This window comes from Sceloporus undulatus, chromosome 3, assembly GCF_019175285.1.
Source record: "Sceloporus undulatus isolate JIND9_A2432 ecotype Alabama chromosome 3, SceUnd_v1.1, whole genome shotgun sequence".
Taxonomy (NCBI): domain Eukaryota; kingdom Metazoa; phylum Chordata; class Lepidosauria; order Squamata; family Phrynosomatidae; genus Sceloporus; species Sceloporus undulatus.
The window spans coordinates 191625986-191643855 of record NC_056524.1 but is presented as its reverse complement, the minus strand read 5'-3'; the positions used below and the strand labels follow the sequence as shown (position 1 = coordinate 191643855).

Genomic DNA, 17870 nt, shown 5'->3' with positions numbered 1-17870 from the left:
ATCTGTTCAAGGACCAATCTGTTTGTCTTTTTGGCTATTCCCTATAGAAATCTCTACTGTTCTCTCCTATCGCTGATCAGAGGAAGCGATGGGGATTTGTGCTGGCTATCATCCTACTATGGATGACAAGTAGCAGAAAAAGACATCATGTGTTCACTGACACTTGCAGGAGCCAGGCAAGTGAACAGCTGGCTTTGATTCTTTCTCCTTATTCACCTCTGCATGGAAAAGTCAGGGAGAGGAATGAAGCCAGGCCCCAAAGATTGTCAGACTGCCAGTCATTCATCCTGCACTGGTGCTTGAAAATATATTTTTTTAAAAATCCAAAAAGCAAATCTTGTTTTTGCCATTTTATATAAGGGACTTCATTTTACTTGCTGTTGGCATGTGCCTTCAAGACCTTTCTGACTTATGGTGAACCTAGGGCAAACAAATCACAGAGTTTTATTGGCAAGATCTGTTCAGAGGGGGGTTTGCCATTGCCTTCCTCTGAGTCTACGAGTGTGACTTGCCCAAGGTCACCCAGTGGGTTAGCATGGTGGAGTGGAGATACCAAGGGCCCACTGTACATCCTCCAAAGTTTTTGATTTTCTAATCTTCAGGGTCTCTTTAATATTTCTGTTCACTATGGCAATGTAATTACCTTAAGATCAAATTAGATGTTCCACAGACATCTGTGTGAAACACTCTTTGAATACCCACTGTGACTTTAAAACTATGCCAACACAATTTTAGGATTCTGTGATGAGAAGAGGATAATGGCAGGAGTTGATTTCACCTTCTGCATCTGACACAGTATGTCTCTGTATGTCAACTGCTGGAGAAATACAAGACAAGGGGGTGCAGTTGTATTTGTGGCTTGCTGACAGATTTGGCAGCTGGCTGGCCATTCTGTGAACAGAACGATGGACTAGACAGACCTCTGGTGTGATCTGGCCAGGCAGTCCATAAATTATAAGCAGAAAAAAGTCAGTGGGAAAGGGGTTAAGTACCTCCTTGCCTATATTGCTCCTGCCCCCTGCCTAAAAGATGGGTTAAAAAAAAAAGAGAGATTGGGGGAATGTTACACATTCCTGTGTGTAACATCTAGTTTGGATCTTAGGTTGCTTCCCCAAGCTGTTTATTCTGGCATCAAACACAAGGCATAGTTTCTATTCCTGTAATTTACCAGTCTCCTCAATAGGATCTCTAGCTGAGAAAGGTTCAAAGAGTTCCTGGAAAACAGTAATCTAATGTTTAGATGAAATCCAAGTTTATTTGATCTACTTTTATGCATTAATGCTTTTGCTTTCATCTATTGATTTTGTATCATTTAAGAGAATCGATCAGTCCAGAATAGCTAAATCCATTCATGGGCACATGCTGTTTTGTTACTGCTCACAAATGAACTGAAAACAAGATACATAGCACCTGAATCAGCCAAATCACTGCCATTAACGTCTTCCTTCTTACCTACATAGTTTAATGCTTACCTAACAAGATTAGTCATTTTTTCAATCCATGAGTATAGTGGGTTTTGGAGTCCTGGTTAGCATAATGGCCAAATATTAACAGCTGTCCAGGTTATGCGTTAATTTATATTAGTGACTTTGTCTGATATCTTTTGCATTAGCTTGGCAGTCTGAGGCTGGGAAAACATAGGGAGGCTGAGAACTGAGGAAGTGAATTTTTCTTCTGTTATTAACCATCTTGCACAGCTCTCATATCTGTGAGAGGCAGCAATTAATCAGACTTGCATGCTTGGATTTTCTTTCTTTGCTTCCACATTATATAACCTTGAGAGTCCACTTTCCACTAACCTCACTCAGGGCACATCAGCCCAGGGTACCCATAGCGAGCTACAGTGAATTGCCACTCAGGGATAGTTTGGAAAGAATTAGTTGTTTAGGGATACAGTTCTACTATTGGCTATGACCAGGATGCTGGACCCCAGCAGTGAAAGGGCTGGACTGTTTCTTTGCTGTATACCATTTGTTGCAACATTTACCACCAGGAAAATAATTTAATAATAATAATAATAATTTGTTTTATTTATATACCGCTATTCCAAAGATCATAGCGGTGAACAGCAAGTAAGCTAATTAGCAAGTAAGCTAATTAGCCCCCAACAGTCTGGGTACTCATTTTAGCGACCTTGGAAGGATGCAAGCCTGAGTCGAGCTTGGGCCCTTTTGCTGGTCTTGAACTCGCAACCTTGTGGTCTTGAGTGAATGGCTGCAGTACAGGCATTTACCCACTGCACCACCAGGCCCATCTTAGTAAAACCCATCTTAGTAATGTGGGCCAGTGTTTAGCACCAAACAATGTCTTGGGAAGGCCTGGAATTACAGCCAGTTTCAGAACAGAATGAGTCTGGCTCACTGACTGTTTAATCAACATAAACAGCCATCAAAAGCATCAGGAGATGTCACCAAAGAAACCTTAGTTGTGTTCAGGAATCCCAATTCTAGCCCTGTACCTAATTGGTTATGAGTATCAAGACAGCAACAATAATATGAAGGGAAAATAATGCTAACAGGATAAGGAACCATGCATACACATAATTATAAATTTAGTCCCAAAGATGTCTCTTGTAGACCCAAAAATATGACTAATGTACTCTTCTCACTTTGGAAACAGACATATTAGTTTCATGTGCTTCTAACAGCACACAATGTATATGCAGTTAGGGATTGGAGTTAGGGCCAAACTAGACTAGGAAGCATGGAGGCAACTGCATTTATTATGTCTGAGCAGTTAAAGACATAAGTGGAAGAATAATGTTTACATCGAAAAGGTTGTGGGCAGATGAAAGAAGCTGAAACCTATCCCACCATTTCCCCAGGCTTCACTGTTTCAAGTGCAATAATTTCTTGTACCTTTTATATTTTATTTGCCTTCATGTATAATCCCAGATTGACCATGACTAGAGAGTGGAAACTTACTTTTTAAAATCAATTCATTTCTATTATTTGTTATAGTGTTGTAAAAGTAGTTCTTGTTATAATATTTAAAATGTACTTACTAAAAGGTTAAATGTACTTGTTCAGTTACTCATTACTTCCTATTACTGCTTTGTTATTAAAATATCCTTAGGATTTATGATAGGAGAACAGCATAAAATTCATCTTAAAATAACCCTGAAAAATACATTTATATATATAATAATTATTTTTTATTTATATTCTGCCTTTTCCCGAAGGAATCAAGGCGGATTACAAAACAGAAAATGACAATTTAATTTAAATTACATTAATTTGTCGCACCCCCCCAACACACCCCTTGTTAGAATTCAAAGAATTGGAATAGACCTCAAGGGCCAACTAGTGTACAGTTGGCCCTCCGTTTTCGTGGGGGATCCGTTCCGTCCCCCCACCTGAAAATGGAGGCCCACACATATTCAGGTCCAATAGGCTTGAATGGGGCACACGGCATTGAGCATAGTGGAGGTTACCCCTCCGAAGATATTCAAGGTCACGGATCTCAGACTCATGAGTTAGGAGGGGCCTCTGTAACCCCCTGCATGCAGGAATACACAATCAAAGTATTCCTTCTGACAGATGGCCATCCAGCCTCTGTTTAAAGACTGCCAAAGAAGGAGACTCCACCACCCTCCGAGGGAGTGTGTTCCGTTGTCAAACAGCTCTTACTGTCAGGAAGTTCCTCCTAATGTTTGGGTAGAATCTCTTTTTCTGTAGCTTGAATCCACTGCTTAATGTCCTAGTCTCTGGAGCAGCAGAAAACAAGCTTGTGCCATCTTTAATATGACATCCCTTCAAATATTTAAATATGACTATCATGTCACCCCCTTAGTCTTCCCTTCTCCAGGCCAAACATAACCAGCTCCCTAAGCCGCTCCTCACAGGGCATAGTTTACAAACCTTTCACCATTTTAGTTACCCTCCCCTGAACATGCTCCAGCTTGTCCACATCCTTCTTTAATTGTGGTGCCCAGAACTGAACACAATACTCCAGGTGAGGTCTGACCAAAGCAGAATAGTGGTACTATCACTTCCCTTGATCTAGACACTAAACTCCTGTTGATGCAGGCTAAAAATGCATTGGCTTTCTTATCTGCTGCATCAAATTGCTGAAATATGTTCAGTTTGTGGTCCACTTAAGATGCTTAGATCTCTTTTGCATTTACTGCCATCAAGCCAGGTATAACCTATCCTATATCTGTGCATTTCATTTTTACTTCCCAATGCTGTATCCTAAATTTCTCCCAGCTGAAATTAATTTTGTTAATTTTTGGCTCAGGTTTATAATCTGTTAACAATCATTTTGAATTCTGACCCTGTTCTCTAGGGTATTAGGAACCCCTCCTAATCCTGATCATTGTGCTACTTTTGAAACCTTACTTATACCATTATTTAACCTGTTACATTATAAGTTATCTTACTTGTAACTTGTTTCTTCCAAATAGTGACCATAATGCGATGCTACTGACAGATATTTTATCACCTTATTTGTTTAACTCACATGCAGAAAATATCACATGAAAAGCAGGTTTAGACTTAGAAGGAGGAGGAATGAAAATAAAAGGAAGGAACATCAACAATCCAAGTTTATGTGGATGACACCATACTACTAGCAGAAAACAGAGTTGGAACAATTATTAAGAAAGGTCAAAGAAGAAAGTGTAAAGGCAGGTTTACTGCTGAACATAAAGAAAACAAAAATAATGATCATTACATAAACCCAACCTAGATAATGAGGCAACTGAAATAGTTAAGAGTTCCTGTACCTTGGATCAAACATTGAACAGAATGGAGACTACAGCCAAGAAATCAGAAGAAGACTAGGAATGGCAAGGGCAGCTATGAAAAAGCTAGACAAGATCCAAAAGAGTAAAGATATACAATTGAGCATGAAAGTTAGAATCATCCAATCCATTATATTCCCCATCAACATGTATGGATGTGACAGCTGGCCAGTGAAAAATGTGGATAAGAAGAAAATCAACCTATTTGAGGTGTGGTGCTGGAGAAGAGTGTTAAGAATAACACAGACTGCCAAAAAGACAAACAAATGGGTCCTTGAACAGATCAAGCATGAAATCTCCCTGGAAGTTAAGATGACCACACTAAGGTTGTCATACTTTGGGCACATGACATGACTCATTTGAAAAGACAATGCTAAGAAAGGTGGTAGAAGAAAGAGAAGAAGGTTGCACACCAGATGGATGGACTCCATCAGGGTCATGGAAATGGGTTTGCAGGACCTAAGCAGAGCAGTGGAGGACAGAGAGTCTTCGAGATGCCTCATCCACAGGATCACCACGAGTCGACTTGAGGGCAGTTAACAACAAACTGACAGATAATGCCAACAACTGAACACAAATGTAAAATGTGTCTGCTCAATGTACTGAGTAAAATGGCCTTCAGATACACCGTTCTGTTAGTCCATAGAAAGATCATCCATGCACACAAAGGGTGGGCAACCGTAGAAGAATAAATGCCCAGCCTCTGCATGAGACCTCAGAGGAGCACATATCCCCACCTCACCCCCTTGAAAAAAGTGAGAATTTTTTTGTTCCCAAACATTTCTTCATGTTTTTATGTCCCCTGAACATTTGGAGGCCCAGCAAAGTCCTTTTTTTAACAATAGGAACTGAGCAGAAGTCACTTTTTGTTGCAAATCTTTTTGCCTCTTTTTGGATTTAAACTGGTCCAAATGGCCAAATATGTGGCAAAAAATGCTCCTCCCAGGGCATATAGCAGCAAAAAGGTTTTCCCCCCCCAAAGCAATTTGACCCCACAGCCCACAACTTCTCCTTCCTTCTTTGTAAGTCAATTTGCAGGAGATAGAATCATTTTCTTTACCTTTTCATGGATTTCCTGAGTTGATTGCGCATCACAGAACGCAACTGTAGCCAAGTCCTTCAAAATTGGCATCTCCACTGTACAATCCCTTCCATCTAGTAAAGCCACCAATGGACGAGGATGCATAGGGCCATTCATGATTTGTGGACGAATACCTGGAACCAAATGGAGTATAAAGGTTAAATCAGTTGGTGGGTACATGGAATTATCTGAAACTGTAATAAGGTGTTTCTGGAAAAGAACAAGGAACTTCTTTCCAGGTATATTCTCAGTTTAACTCCCAATGCCTTTATTCTAAACTTTCTTTTGGATGGCGTAACAATGAAATCCCACAGATACTAATTCAGAAAGAGATTCCACTCAATTCAGAGGTATGTACTCCTAAGAGAACTATCTATAGGACTGCCATCTAATGCTCGGTTACCCAGCACTCTTGCTAGAGCTCGGAAAAGTTACTTTTGTCTCTCATGAAACCCCAGAATGACTTCCCCAGACAGTATCCATTCTGAAAGTTGTCATCCAAAAAGGCAATGTATTGTTTCTTTGTAGTTTCCATTTAACACACTGATTAAGGGCCAGAACAGACAGGCCAAAATAATTCTCATTGACTGAGCTTTAACAAACTCTAAATTCAGATTGTCCCAGTGTGTGGATGAGAGCAAAAGTGGAAAATACAGCAGACAGGTCTTTCAGGAGCTGCAATTTACCTTCCTTTTTTTTGTCAAGAAAAGCTCAGTCTGGGGATTATGGAGGTGAGCCACTAAAACATCCTGGTGTGTGCGTGCACATTTGCAGCCCAGAGACTGCACTTTGTCCATCTCTGCACTAGAGCCTCAAATTCATCTCTTTGTATACAAAGGAATTCCTAGGTTCCTAGCAAGTAGACTTTAAAGAAGCCCAACAGGGACTGATGAACCATGTATTTAAATAGGAGTGACAGATTACAAGCTAAGTCTCCCTTATCTAGAATTTCAAAATCTGAAATATTCCAAATGCCAAAATTTTCCACATGGGTGGCTGAGCTAATGACACCTGTGTTTTCTGATGGTTCAGTGAACACAAACTCTCTTGCACAAAAGCAGTAAAAATATTACCTATAAAATTACCTTCAAGCTATGTGCATAATGTGTATAATATGAAACATAAATAAACTTCATGTTTAGACTTGGGTACATCTCCAAGATATCTCATTATATATATGCAAATATTCCAAAATCTGAAAAACAAAACCCCAAATCCCAAACATTTCTGGCCCCAAGCATCTTAGATAAGGGAAACTTAACCTAAGCTTGGAAGACTGTTACACCCAGTAACACCTTCATCAAAGTACAGTTATGTATTTTCACTTTGCTTTTGTTTGTTTGTTTTTAAAAACACATTAGATTTTAAACTACATTTTAAGATACAAGAAACCACAACTCTATATGAAGATAGGATGGGATTAATAAACAAAAGCAGTAGTAATAAACAGTGTTAATAATACACTGAGGAAGAGTTTCTGTTGAGGCTAAAAGACAGGACAAGAAGCACTGCCTTAAAAAGACAACGTTAAATATGTTTTTTCTGTCTCTTTGACATTTTAAGCTGTAGCTTCAGTTTAAGGATGTATTCATGCAGCAGAATTGTAGCTGTATCAGGTTATACCAGGCACCACAGTTTTCTGGCACAGAATTCCAGCTAAAGTGCTACCATTATGTGGTCTAGATGCACCTTAAGTCTGTGCAGGCTTAAAAGATAAGAGGGTTTTAAATACTCTTTGTTCCAAAGTGCATCACACAATTCTCGGAACCTTCTTTCCTGGGATTTCAAAACTTGTGTGTGTCACATGGGAAGGTCTTTTTGAAAATGACTAGCATTTAATAAGCAATGTGTGATACAGAACATAAGGTTTTGTGGTTGGAAGAATGTACCTACCCACCCACCCATGCACCCCATTAGGTGGGTATGAGCTTTGGGTTTACCTAAAAGCTCTATGGAACACAGACTGAATTTCTATGGTTGACTAAACTTCATACATTTTCAATCCTTTCTGAAAACTGCTGTAAGCACCACCATGCGCACAAATAGCTGAGGCTACATGTGATACAGGCCAGGAACTTCAAATAGCAAAGGGCACTTTTGAAAGTCCTGCCCCAAGGGATTCTTTGTTGACAAAGAATTTGGCATTATCTTACTGGATTTTTCTCCTAAAGACCCAGGGCCATAGTTCAGGTTCAATTGTAACACATGCTATGGAAATTTCTGCAATTCTATCTAACCACTGAAAGAACCAATTAATTACTTTAGAACTACCTTCCCCCTTAAGCCTGGAACTTCCTCCATTCTCACGGAAGAGTCCCTTTAGATTACTGCTTTGATAAACTTTTGATTGTTCAGTACTGGAGAGTCAAAGAGAGAGATTTTAACTTAAAAAAAGCACATACACACAACAGTATTTGTGAGATGGAATTCACCTGTGGAGAAGGGAAACAAAACTGATACTGTTGACTTAAGAGTAACTATTAACATATGACATTTATTTTCTGTCCAGCCTGCCACACAACAAATCCCGTATCAGTGGACGGGATTCAAACTCTTTCTTCCATGTTTCTCTCCTCAATTGGAATGCTCTTTCCACTTCCCCAAGCTCACCGCATTCATCTCTTGGCTACTTGTGCAGGATTTTAAAGGAGATGGAAAGGGCTGCTTGGGAGAAAGGGCAGGGAAAGTCTGTTTTCGCCAAATCAGTTGGGAGCACCGCATCTGAATCAACCTATGTATGCAGCATGAGGTACAACATACTAGGTTATACAATTACCTTGGGTGGTTTTCAGCAAAATGATTCTACATAAGTTCAAATAATTTTTCAGACAGACAGGTCAGCAAGCAAGTAAAACAAAAGAGAAACATGGATTGTGAAAATGCATGGCACAGAAAGATATAAATGTTGGCAGCCAGTTTTTAGGTGCACCTATTACCTTTTTCACCAGGCAAGACAGTGTGTGGCAATGGTTGAAGCACAGTGAGAGTAGCAAAAATAGTGGAAGGAAGGAAAAAGGCAATGGGCAGGTGCAGAAAGCCCTATTATGCTCTGAACTGGCTTTATGGAGTGCATAATTTGGATTTTATATTTTAAGAGGTGAGGTGAGGTGAGGGAAGAGTCCAGCTCTTGCCTGCATATTTAAGAGGACACCATTGAAGACATCATGGAGAAAAGACAGACAGTAGGCTCAATAAGATATTTGAAATTTAATAAATGGCTGCTATCTTGCATGCATGCTTAGTACTTCCATTTACTGCAAAGTAATGCATCTTTCAGTACTTCATCCAGATGGAAGTGCAACTGTGTCGCAGTATGCATGGCAGAATGCTGAGATGATTTGGATAAGTGAAAGAAGCTTGCCCTAAGCAGATAACCAGGATTAAAGGGGAAAACACATAAAACCGAAAGGTTTGCAATCCAGAGCTGAATTGCTATTCTTTGTCCAGATTAACCCCTTTCCTGGTTTAATAAAGCTCTCCGACTGTACACTGACTCTGATGAACAGTTTCCAGGACTGAGAATATCGCTTAATGACAGCCTTGCATTGTTACTGTCAAAAGCAGAACAGAGAATCAAATGGGAAGGTAATTGAGGCTGGATTCCTTACCAGGACAATGGTTACAGACAACCACTGTTTGTTATAGTATATATCAGTCCTCTTGTTCCATAGTAATTTGTAATCAGAGCTTAAACATTTACTAATAATATTGCAGCTGGAGATAGTATCTGTACTTTTTTAAAAACAGAAAATCCTGCAAAGAAAATAGGCATTAGTTTAAAAATGTATTTATCTGATTAAATAAGTAGCCAAGACAAATGTAGCTTCTCTTTCTTCCCCTCCAACAGAACATCTGTATCTTTGCCAGCTAAGCATTATGATGAACTGCTATGTTTGCAAGAGCCAATGAACCTGGCTTTTTAGATAACACCAAGTCACTACTCAGCTTTCCCATATGCCAAAGATACATATTATGAGGAAATGTGGCTAAAATATTGAAGGGCTCTCTCCTTTCAAAATTCTGCACAACTAGATGGAATCAATTATTTCAACTTCACAGAAACAAACTGTGGAACTAAAGCAAAGAGAACAGGATGTACCAGTAACTATGTCTGAATAAACACACACAGACACACAGCCACACACACACTTAAGATTTGAAGTCTAAAATAATGCGAAGTAATACATGTCTCATTGCCCAATTGCATTATCTAAAATGTTTAATTTCCTCATCCTGCCCCCAACAACACAGATATACAGCGCAGTAGAAAAAACACTTTAAAATATAAATTACAGTTTAAAGGCTTTTACAATCATACATATTCTACAAAAATACAAACTCAGTGGTTAGAAGTGGTGAAAAAAAATTAAACAATAGGGCTTAAATCTTGTATGATGAGCACAATCGTCCAAAAATCATTGACTTTGAATTGAATTCTTAGCACAATGACTGGGAACCTCCTGTGTCTTATTTCTGAATGAAAATTCTTAAAAACAAGTGGTCACTTGGAAGGGTGTCTTAGTCAATAATCTTTGATTATACTGTGAAGCCTTAAATATTGGTTCTACAACAATTTGCCTAGGACATGGAGAAAAACATGTGGGGCTCTGTTGTTGTGTGCCTTTGAATTGTTTCCAACTTATGGTGACTATCATGGAGTTTTCTTGGCAAGATTTGTTCAGAGGGGATTTGCTTTTGCTTTCATCGGAGGCGGAGAGAATGTGACTTGTCCAAGGTCACCCACCCAGTGGGTTTCCATGGCTGGGCAGGGATTCGAACACTGGTCTCCAGAGTCACAGTCCAATGCTAAAACCACTACACCACATTGGCTCTCAGGACTCTATAAAATAAAGGAGAGAAAGATGATTTATATGCTTTGTTCTATTTCCAGAGCAAAGCGCTGGAAAGGCATGTTATTTAGGAGGAACTCATTCCCAAATACAGGTGTGTACAATAGGAATGAAACTGAGTCTGACCAGAATATCAACAAGGTGCTGTTTTCAAAATTAAGATGGTCTGCTTTCTCTTTCCCAAAGCTTTCCATACCAAGCCAACTGTCAGTAGCATTGTTAGATAAATATTTTCTGGCACTTCCAGTTCTCTGTGGAGTTTAGCCAATGCTTCAGTGCAATAAAGCTTTCAAGGAATGAGGTACGAGCAGGGAGGGCTTTTTATGTACACTGAACTCAGGACTACTCCACCCCAACTCACAAGCTGCACAGCTTGTTGTATCAACCTCAATGTATAAAGTGCCTTTGTTGCATTTTTTTAAAAAAGAAAAAAAATTACACAAAGCCTGCTTGTCCTCTTGGGCGGCTCCTCCCCATTGCCACCCACTTGTATCCGATTCCAATGGCACCCCTGCCAAGAGAATTAGGGAGTACTCCCTAGTAAATGGCAGCCTTTGTGTGGCTGCAATACGGCTGGAGCTATCTGACCGAAACAAAAGCCGAAGAAGCCATTTGCCTAATTCTTATTAATCTCACTTGCCTATGCCATGCTGTTTTTCTTCTATCCTTTTTTTAAAAAAAGGATTTAAACATCTTCTCCGGCAGTATATAAAAAGCGCATCAAGAAGCTAGCCAAGCACTTTCTCTCAAATTACTCATTCTCAACAAAAGTCGCTACAGTTCTAGAAGTCAATGGCACACTTTATTAAACAAACAGAGAAAAGAAAACAGGAAATTTCCCCTTGCCTTGAAAACGTTGCCTCCACATTCTTCTTCTGATTAAAAACTGCACATGGTAGAGGAGGAGGGAAGGAGGGAGGGAAGAAAGGAGCGAGAGGGAAAGAGTATAAAATACTACACCACTGTTTTTGTACCAGTTCTCCTCTTGTCTACGAAGGGGTATCTTCAACAAGCATCCCCAAGGCCCCACAGCTGCAAAGTCTGTAGACAAATGTCTCTTTGAACGTGGGAGGGAAAAGAAAAGGCTTTTGTCCCGCTACAGAATAATAGTCTGGAATTGCTACAGCAGCTAAGTCACCTCTCCCTGCTCGAAACTTTTTCAAACACTCCCTCAAGACCTTGCCATTGCTTTTAACTAATCAAAGTTCTTTCCCAGCCTTTGAATAAAATCATGGGAACACTGCTTTTTTTTTTTTTAAAAGAGAAATAAATCTTACGCTGGGCATATTGTGTATATGTCACCACCCACACACCCACCTAAATGGCTGGCACATATTTATCCTGTATTTATGGTCATCTCAAACACATTTAAACTGGGCTGCATGGCATTACTTGGTTCTTTGCCACATATTCTTGTTTGTGTTTATGCCTGTAACCTGCAATGACAACAAAAAGCCACGGAGCTCAAATTGGACAAACACAGACACATGTAAACATGCATATGCTGACATGAACACGAATGTATACAAATATAAACACGGGCCAAAATCTCATGTCAGATAAGGCCATGGCTATGCTCTACCTCCTGAACTGACCCTCAAAAACCATCTTAAAAGTTCTGAACTGTGACCAGGTTCTGCAGTGCTGACAAGTAGGGTTAAGGAATGACGTGTCCAGCCTCCTCCTGCCAGCAAGGAGTGGTGCAATGAGAAGAAGCAGGGACCCCTGTGGGCTCCTGTTGCAATCCTTTCTTCTACTGTAAGTCTGTCACTTGGTAGGGCTGCCTGGATTTTAAGGTGGGTTTGGGTGGTATTTGAGGTCTTGCAACAGTATCATGACCATAAAGTTGGATTCCAAACAATTACAAGGTTGTATGCCTAGGTTACAACAACAAAACTGCCTAACAGGATGCCAGCCAATGTTTGCCTGATAAACTACTACCACTCCTGCAGCAAACTTCACATACATTCCTGTAGGTCAAGATCCTACATAATTTCAGCATAATATAAATATCTACTGGCAGAGTTATGCTACGCAAGCACTATATAATCCCTGTACTGAATACTACCATAGCAGAACATATGAGAAACAGTGAATTTACATAGTGGTCACCTCATTACACAATGCACAGGCCACATCCAATGCACACTAACACACTACTCTAGAAGCATCATTGTGCACCTGCAACAGTTTTGCATGCAGAACTCTGCTACTGCCACTATCTGCAATGGTCAAAAAAGCCATTCCACAAGCATAGTGCAACTTTTTTTACATCTGCATATCTTACCAACAGGATTCTGGCCAGAATGCTCAAGTAAGCAGAACTAATTTAGCTAGAATTTGCGCCAGTCTAGTACTCAGTGTGACATCTGTGTTCATTTGCTGGTAACTCAGGGAAGGCAAAAGTATTTACCTAATGGATTTTATAGTATTTTTAAAATGATTGAGACCTTGTGTTTTCAGATGTAACAAAAATGACAGAGCCTCACTGTCATAGCTACATCTGATGTCATAGCTACATCTACATCACTTCAGCCTTGCAGAGAGACCACCAAAGGGTTTTGAAAGGATGCTGGAAAATGATGTCTGCAGCACTCACCTGGTTGCAGGGGATATGCTGTTACCTCTGCAGTCAGAGTAAATAATAGGGAAAGTGACGGGCCAATAGTAGTTTTTAAGAATATTTTTATATTTCTTTTTTCATCAAGCTGTGATAAATCTGTTGATGTCCTGAACTAGTGTCTTGCGGTGGTAATGGGTTTAGTAAGAACCAACACATTGAAATTCGGAGATTAGATACCATAAGTAGCTGGTTTGTTTGAAGAAGGACCAGAGGTGCATTGTCACTGGCAGCTCAAATGATACCTTCCACCAGTTTGGGCGTGTTGTAGAACCACCTGGACAGAGACAGCTGAGCTATGGAGATCACTGGTAACTTCATTGGACAGCAATTTGGCAAGTGCAGTTGGTTAAAAATACAGTAGAACAAAGAATATGCAATATATACCTTGGCCAGTGTAAAAGTACTACACAGATTCCTACACTGTTTCTGATAACAACCCACTGTTGCTTTTAACTCTTAGTCTTGGGCCTTATCACACTAGGAAAATCTGGAAGAGAAACGGGATTTAAACAAGATTTAATTTTTTTTTAAAAAAAACTACAATTATGGGAAGTTTATCACATGAAATGACTGCCAAAGTGAAATAACGCAAAGTTAAAGTGAAGGTAAAATGGAGAAAAATGGCAGCTTTTTACTTTTGGGAAGTTCTGAAAGTTAAAAGCTGCCGTTTTTCTCCATTTTACCTTCGCGTTAACTTCGTGTTATTTCGCATTAACAGTAACATTGTATGATAAACTTCCCGCATTTGCAGTTTTTTTCTAATTTAAATCTCGTTTGACTGCTGTTTCTCTTTGGGATTTCCCTAGTGTGATAAAGTCATTGAACAGCTATCTCAAGGATCTCCTTCTCCTTGCTGGACATGTGTTGTATTATCTTCATTCTCAAAGGCCCTTGCCTGGGTTTCTGGTTAGAGACAGAGTTCTTTCAGCTATATATTGTAGCCATAACTATCAAAAACCTCTCTAGGAAGGCTGTCTTAGCACCATCAGTGTTGGCACTAGGCAAAAACCTTTCCATGAGCACAAGTCTTTGGATTATGTTTTAGATCTTGATATTTATTGCTGGAACTGTTATTTCTTTTGTTTTTAATAGCATAATGGTTTTAGTGTTGTTATTTTTACTGTACATTACTTGGGCTAGAGAGCAAAACAATAAATGTTAGTGTAAATAAATGAAATATACATGCATACTCACGCAAACCTCCAAAGGAATCTTGTTATTTATTAGCTGGGATAGGTAAATTAACTATAGCTGAGAGAATACAAAACCATCAAACACAGTACAAAGGATAATTACTAAATGCTGATTTATACCCACAATCACTAGGACATGAGCAAGGCTCTTGATGTAAAGGAATTGGTGCTATACCACTCCCTGCTGTTTTCAACACTAGGGAGAAGAGAAAGGTCAATAGCTCACTAAGTAGTCACTGATCCAGAGTGACATTCACATAAACAATCTCCAAACCCGGCAAATTATTTTTTTTGGAACAGAAATACTGCTGCCACAGTTTATATCTTCCATTGTTGGACTTTGGAAGCTTGCTACTGCATGCCAGCTTAGATCAGACCTAATAGTTTCTCAACCTTAATTTTCACCTGTAAAAGCAGAGTAGTGGTATATGTAAGGTTGGTGTGAGAGAATCGTTGTGATAACTGAAAATGTTCTAATACCTGCATCTTGGGAGAAGCTGAAATGTGCAGTTTTATGCATTTCCACTGGAGTCATAGGCAAATCTCAGTTTAAGTCGTCATAATGAGAATAGCGGACCAAGTATGGTATGTATTTTTAGGAAAGAAGTGCTGACTTTACAAACTTTGAAATGAAACAAGTGTAATAGTTGAGCGCAAATATAACACATGCAACAGATTTTGATTATATGAAAAATATTTATAATTGTTCACCACTTTAAGTTAAGAGGATTTACATGTTATAAATCCATTTGTAATGCCAGGCAATATACTAATTTATTTCACATCGTTTTAAGGAATACTGAGATTATGCATGTGAAATGCTTTAAGCACTTAAAGACATCTAGATTGCTAATATGTGATTCTTCAAGATTGGGATAAAAGCCCTATTGACCTCATCATTAGCTATGCCTACCAGGACTGATGGGAATTGTAGTTCTACAACATCTGGAAGAGCACACATTTCCTATTCTTGATTTAAAGGCTATGTAGGATTCAAACACCAATTAACTGATTTAAATGTTACTTCGTGTTTGAATGTTACTTAACATTTAAACATCAAGTAGAACTTACTAGGCAGTTGACCGGTCAGGTTTTGGGAAAATAAGACCTATTGTCTTCTCCTGCTGTCCTTGGACAATAAGATAACCTAAATTTTTCACAGAAGGAAATACACAACGTAACACACAACCCTGCAACAGCTGGTACTCAGGGAGATCTATGAAGACCAAAGAGAATGAGAGCAGCTACATCCCAGAATAACATTTGATGTTGGGAAGGGTGGAAACATTCTGATTTTTTAATTTTACTGCACACATGTTGTAGAATCATATCTGATGCCAAGGATCCCGAGGCTTGCCTGCTATCTCCTTTCTTTTTAACCCTTTCTCTTCCTTTAGATCCATAAAGATAGAACTGTGTAGAGCTTTATCACACTTCACTGTTATAATACAGTATTTCACTTTAGCTGCCATGCCAACATCCCATGAAATCCTCGGACTTGCAATTTAGGGAGGCACATTTAGAATTCTCAGCCGGAGATATTTTGGACCTCACTAAGCCAACCCCCCCTCCACCCCCCAGAATATCACAAGCTGTTACCATGGCAGTTATAGTGGGATATACAGTGCTATAACTCTGTAGTATGATAAGGCTACAAAGTGTTTTCACAGCCATAGAGTAAGGCCTTCCATGTTGTGAAACACACTCCCTTTTGAGTTGGGAACAGTGTGAAAGTGTATGCCCAGAGGACAGACAGAAAATGAGGAATACAAAGCACCCACAAAACAGGCTTTAGAGGTATCAAATAGCAGGTTGTTTGTGGGAAGATAAATGAAGGTGTGTAAAATACACAGACTGAAAGGATTAAAGGTGGTGTTAAATTCAGGATTAGGGATAAATAGCCAGTAGACTATGGATATAACTGTTGTTAGTGATCACCTTGTATAAGATCCAGTAGACTTCTATGTAGGACTTTGAATTATGTATCCAGGTTAATCTAACATTATTCCACACAGCTCTTTTTTGAATAGCAAAACCAAGCAGTGAGTGCCATCTGGATGGCAACCAAAATACAGGCCTAAAAATCAAAAAGGAATCCTGAAATTGGCAGAAGCATACAAAGCCATGTACATTTTCTGTGCATTGGTCCATTTGTTACACATCATGTGAAAACTGCTGGACAAAATTTCACTGAATTTGGAAAGTATGTTTGAGATGACCTCACTTAGCATCTGGGCTATATACTGTAGTGTACACTAAATTTGCTTAAGAATATCCCCTGAGAGATACTTCAATTAATTTTTCATTCATACAGAGTAGTGTGGTACCCAAGCTGAAAAATGTGATGATCTGAGTTTTTTTAAAAATCCCACAATTAAAAAAAGTTTTGCCTAACTATACAAATAAAATTAAAAGTGGCATCCTATTTGTGAATTATGAACTTTTTTAAATTGTTGAGCAGATAGGCATTCTGTTCTGACCACACAATGGCCAACATCCCCTTCCAGATCTAGCTATTTTCATGTTGTTAGACAGGGGAGGGGGTCAACAAGGATGTATTTAGTTATTTTCTTGTAGCTGGACACACTGCAAGCACTTCAGATGCAGGAAAATTTAAGGGAACCCCAATGTCCCTGCAGATGCTTGTTTCAGTACGTTTGTCTACCACAAAATAGGTGGGTACACCCTTGCTCACCCTCTTGCTTTTCAACAACATGGAAATGACCATGTTGGAAGGGGAACTGTGCTGCTTACAAGGTGAGGGTTTTTTAGTGTAACATCAGGGGATGTAGTTATAGAGATGTAGCTATGCGATAGACATAGGTCTCTTGGTGCAGATCTTTACCAAAAGAGTAGATGGATTTTCACCAGATATGTAGGGGATGTTTTAGATGGTCTAATACGGCATATCGGCTATGTGTGTACATGATATTCACATGAACTGAGTAGTGTGTCTGGTAGCTGACTGGCACATTCTCTAGAGGTCAACTGAAAATGATGAGCAATGAGAGGAATGTTTGATTCCTCAAAGAGACAGACAGTCATCTTCCAGAGTAGATGAAAGTGGATTGTCATTAGTAATGGTTAACTATTCTCCCAAGCAAACCTGGTACTACAACTAATCGTTTTCTTTAAAATAAAAATGGGAGGAGGAAATCTGCCCTGCCAAGCAGCAGTTTAAGGACTGTGCATCTGCATAACTATGAGCACTGTCCAGCATTTTGTGTAAGGCTTGTGTTAGGAAACTCTTTCAGTCTTTCAGTATTAATGTTCAAAGAAGCACACACCCATAGGGACTTGAAGTCAGAGCCCAAGACATTGAGGAAAGAGCTAATGGATGCAAGAAATAGAAGGGACAGAAAGGCAGGTAGAATCATGG

At 39.4% G+C, this 17870-nt stretch overlaps 1 protein-coding gene across 4 annotated transcripts in view; it reads right to left on the bottom strand.

Moving 5' to 3' along the window:
- Positions 1-17870, bottom strand: part of CTBP2 (C-terminal binding protein 2) — a 276513-nt gene that overhangs the window by 36813 nt on the left and 221830 nt on the right. For all 4 annotated transcript variants that reach the window (XM_042460080.1, XM_042460079.1, XM_042460081.1 and 1 more), the window contains one exon: positions 5805-5959. In XM_042460080.1, coding sequence (XP_042316014.1) covers positions 5805-5959 — 155 coding nt within the window. The remainder of the gene's footprint in view (positions 1-5804; positions 5960-17870) is intronic.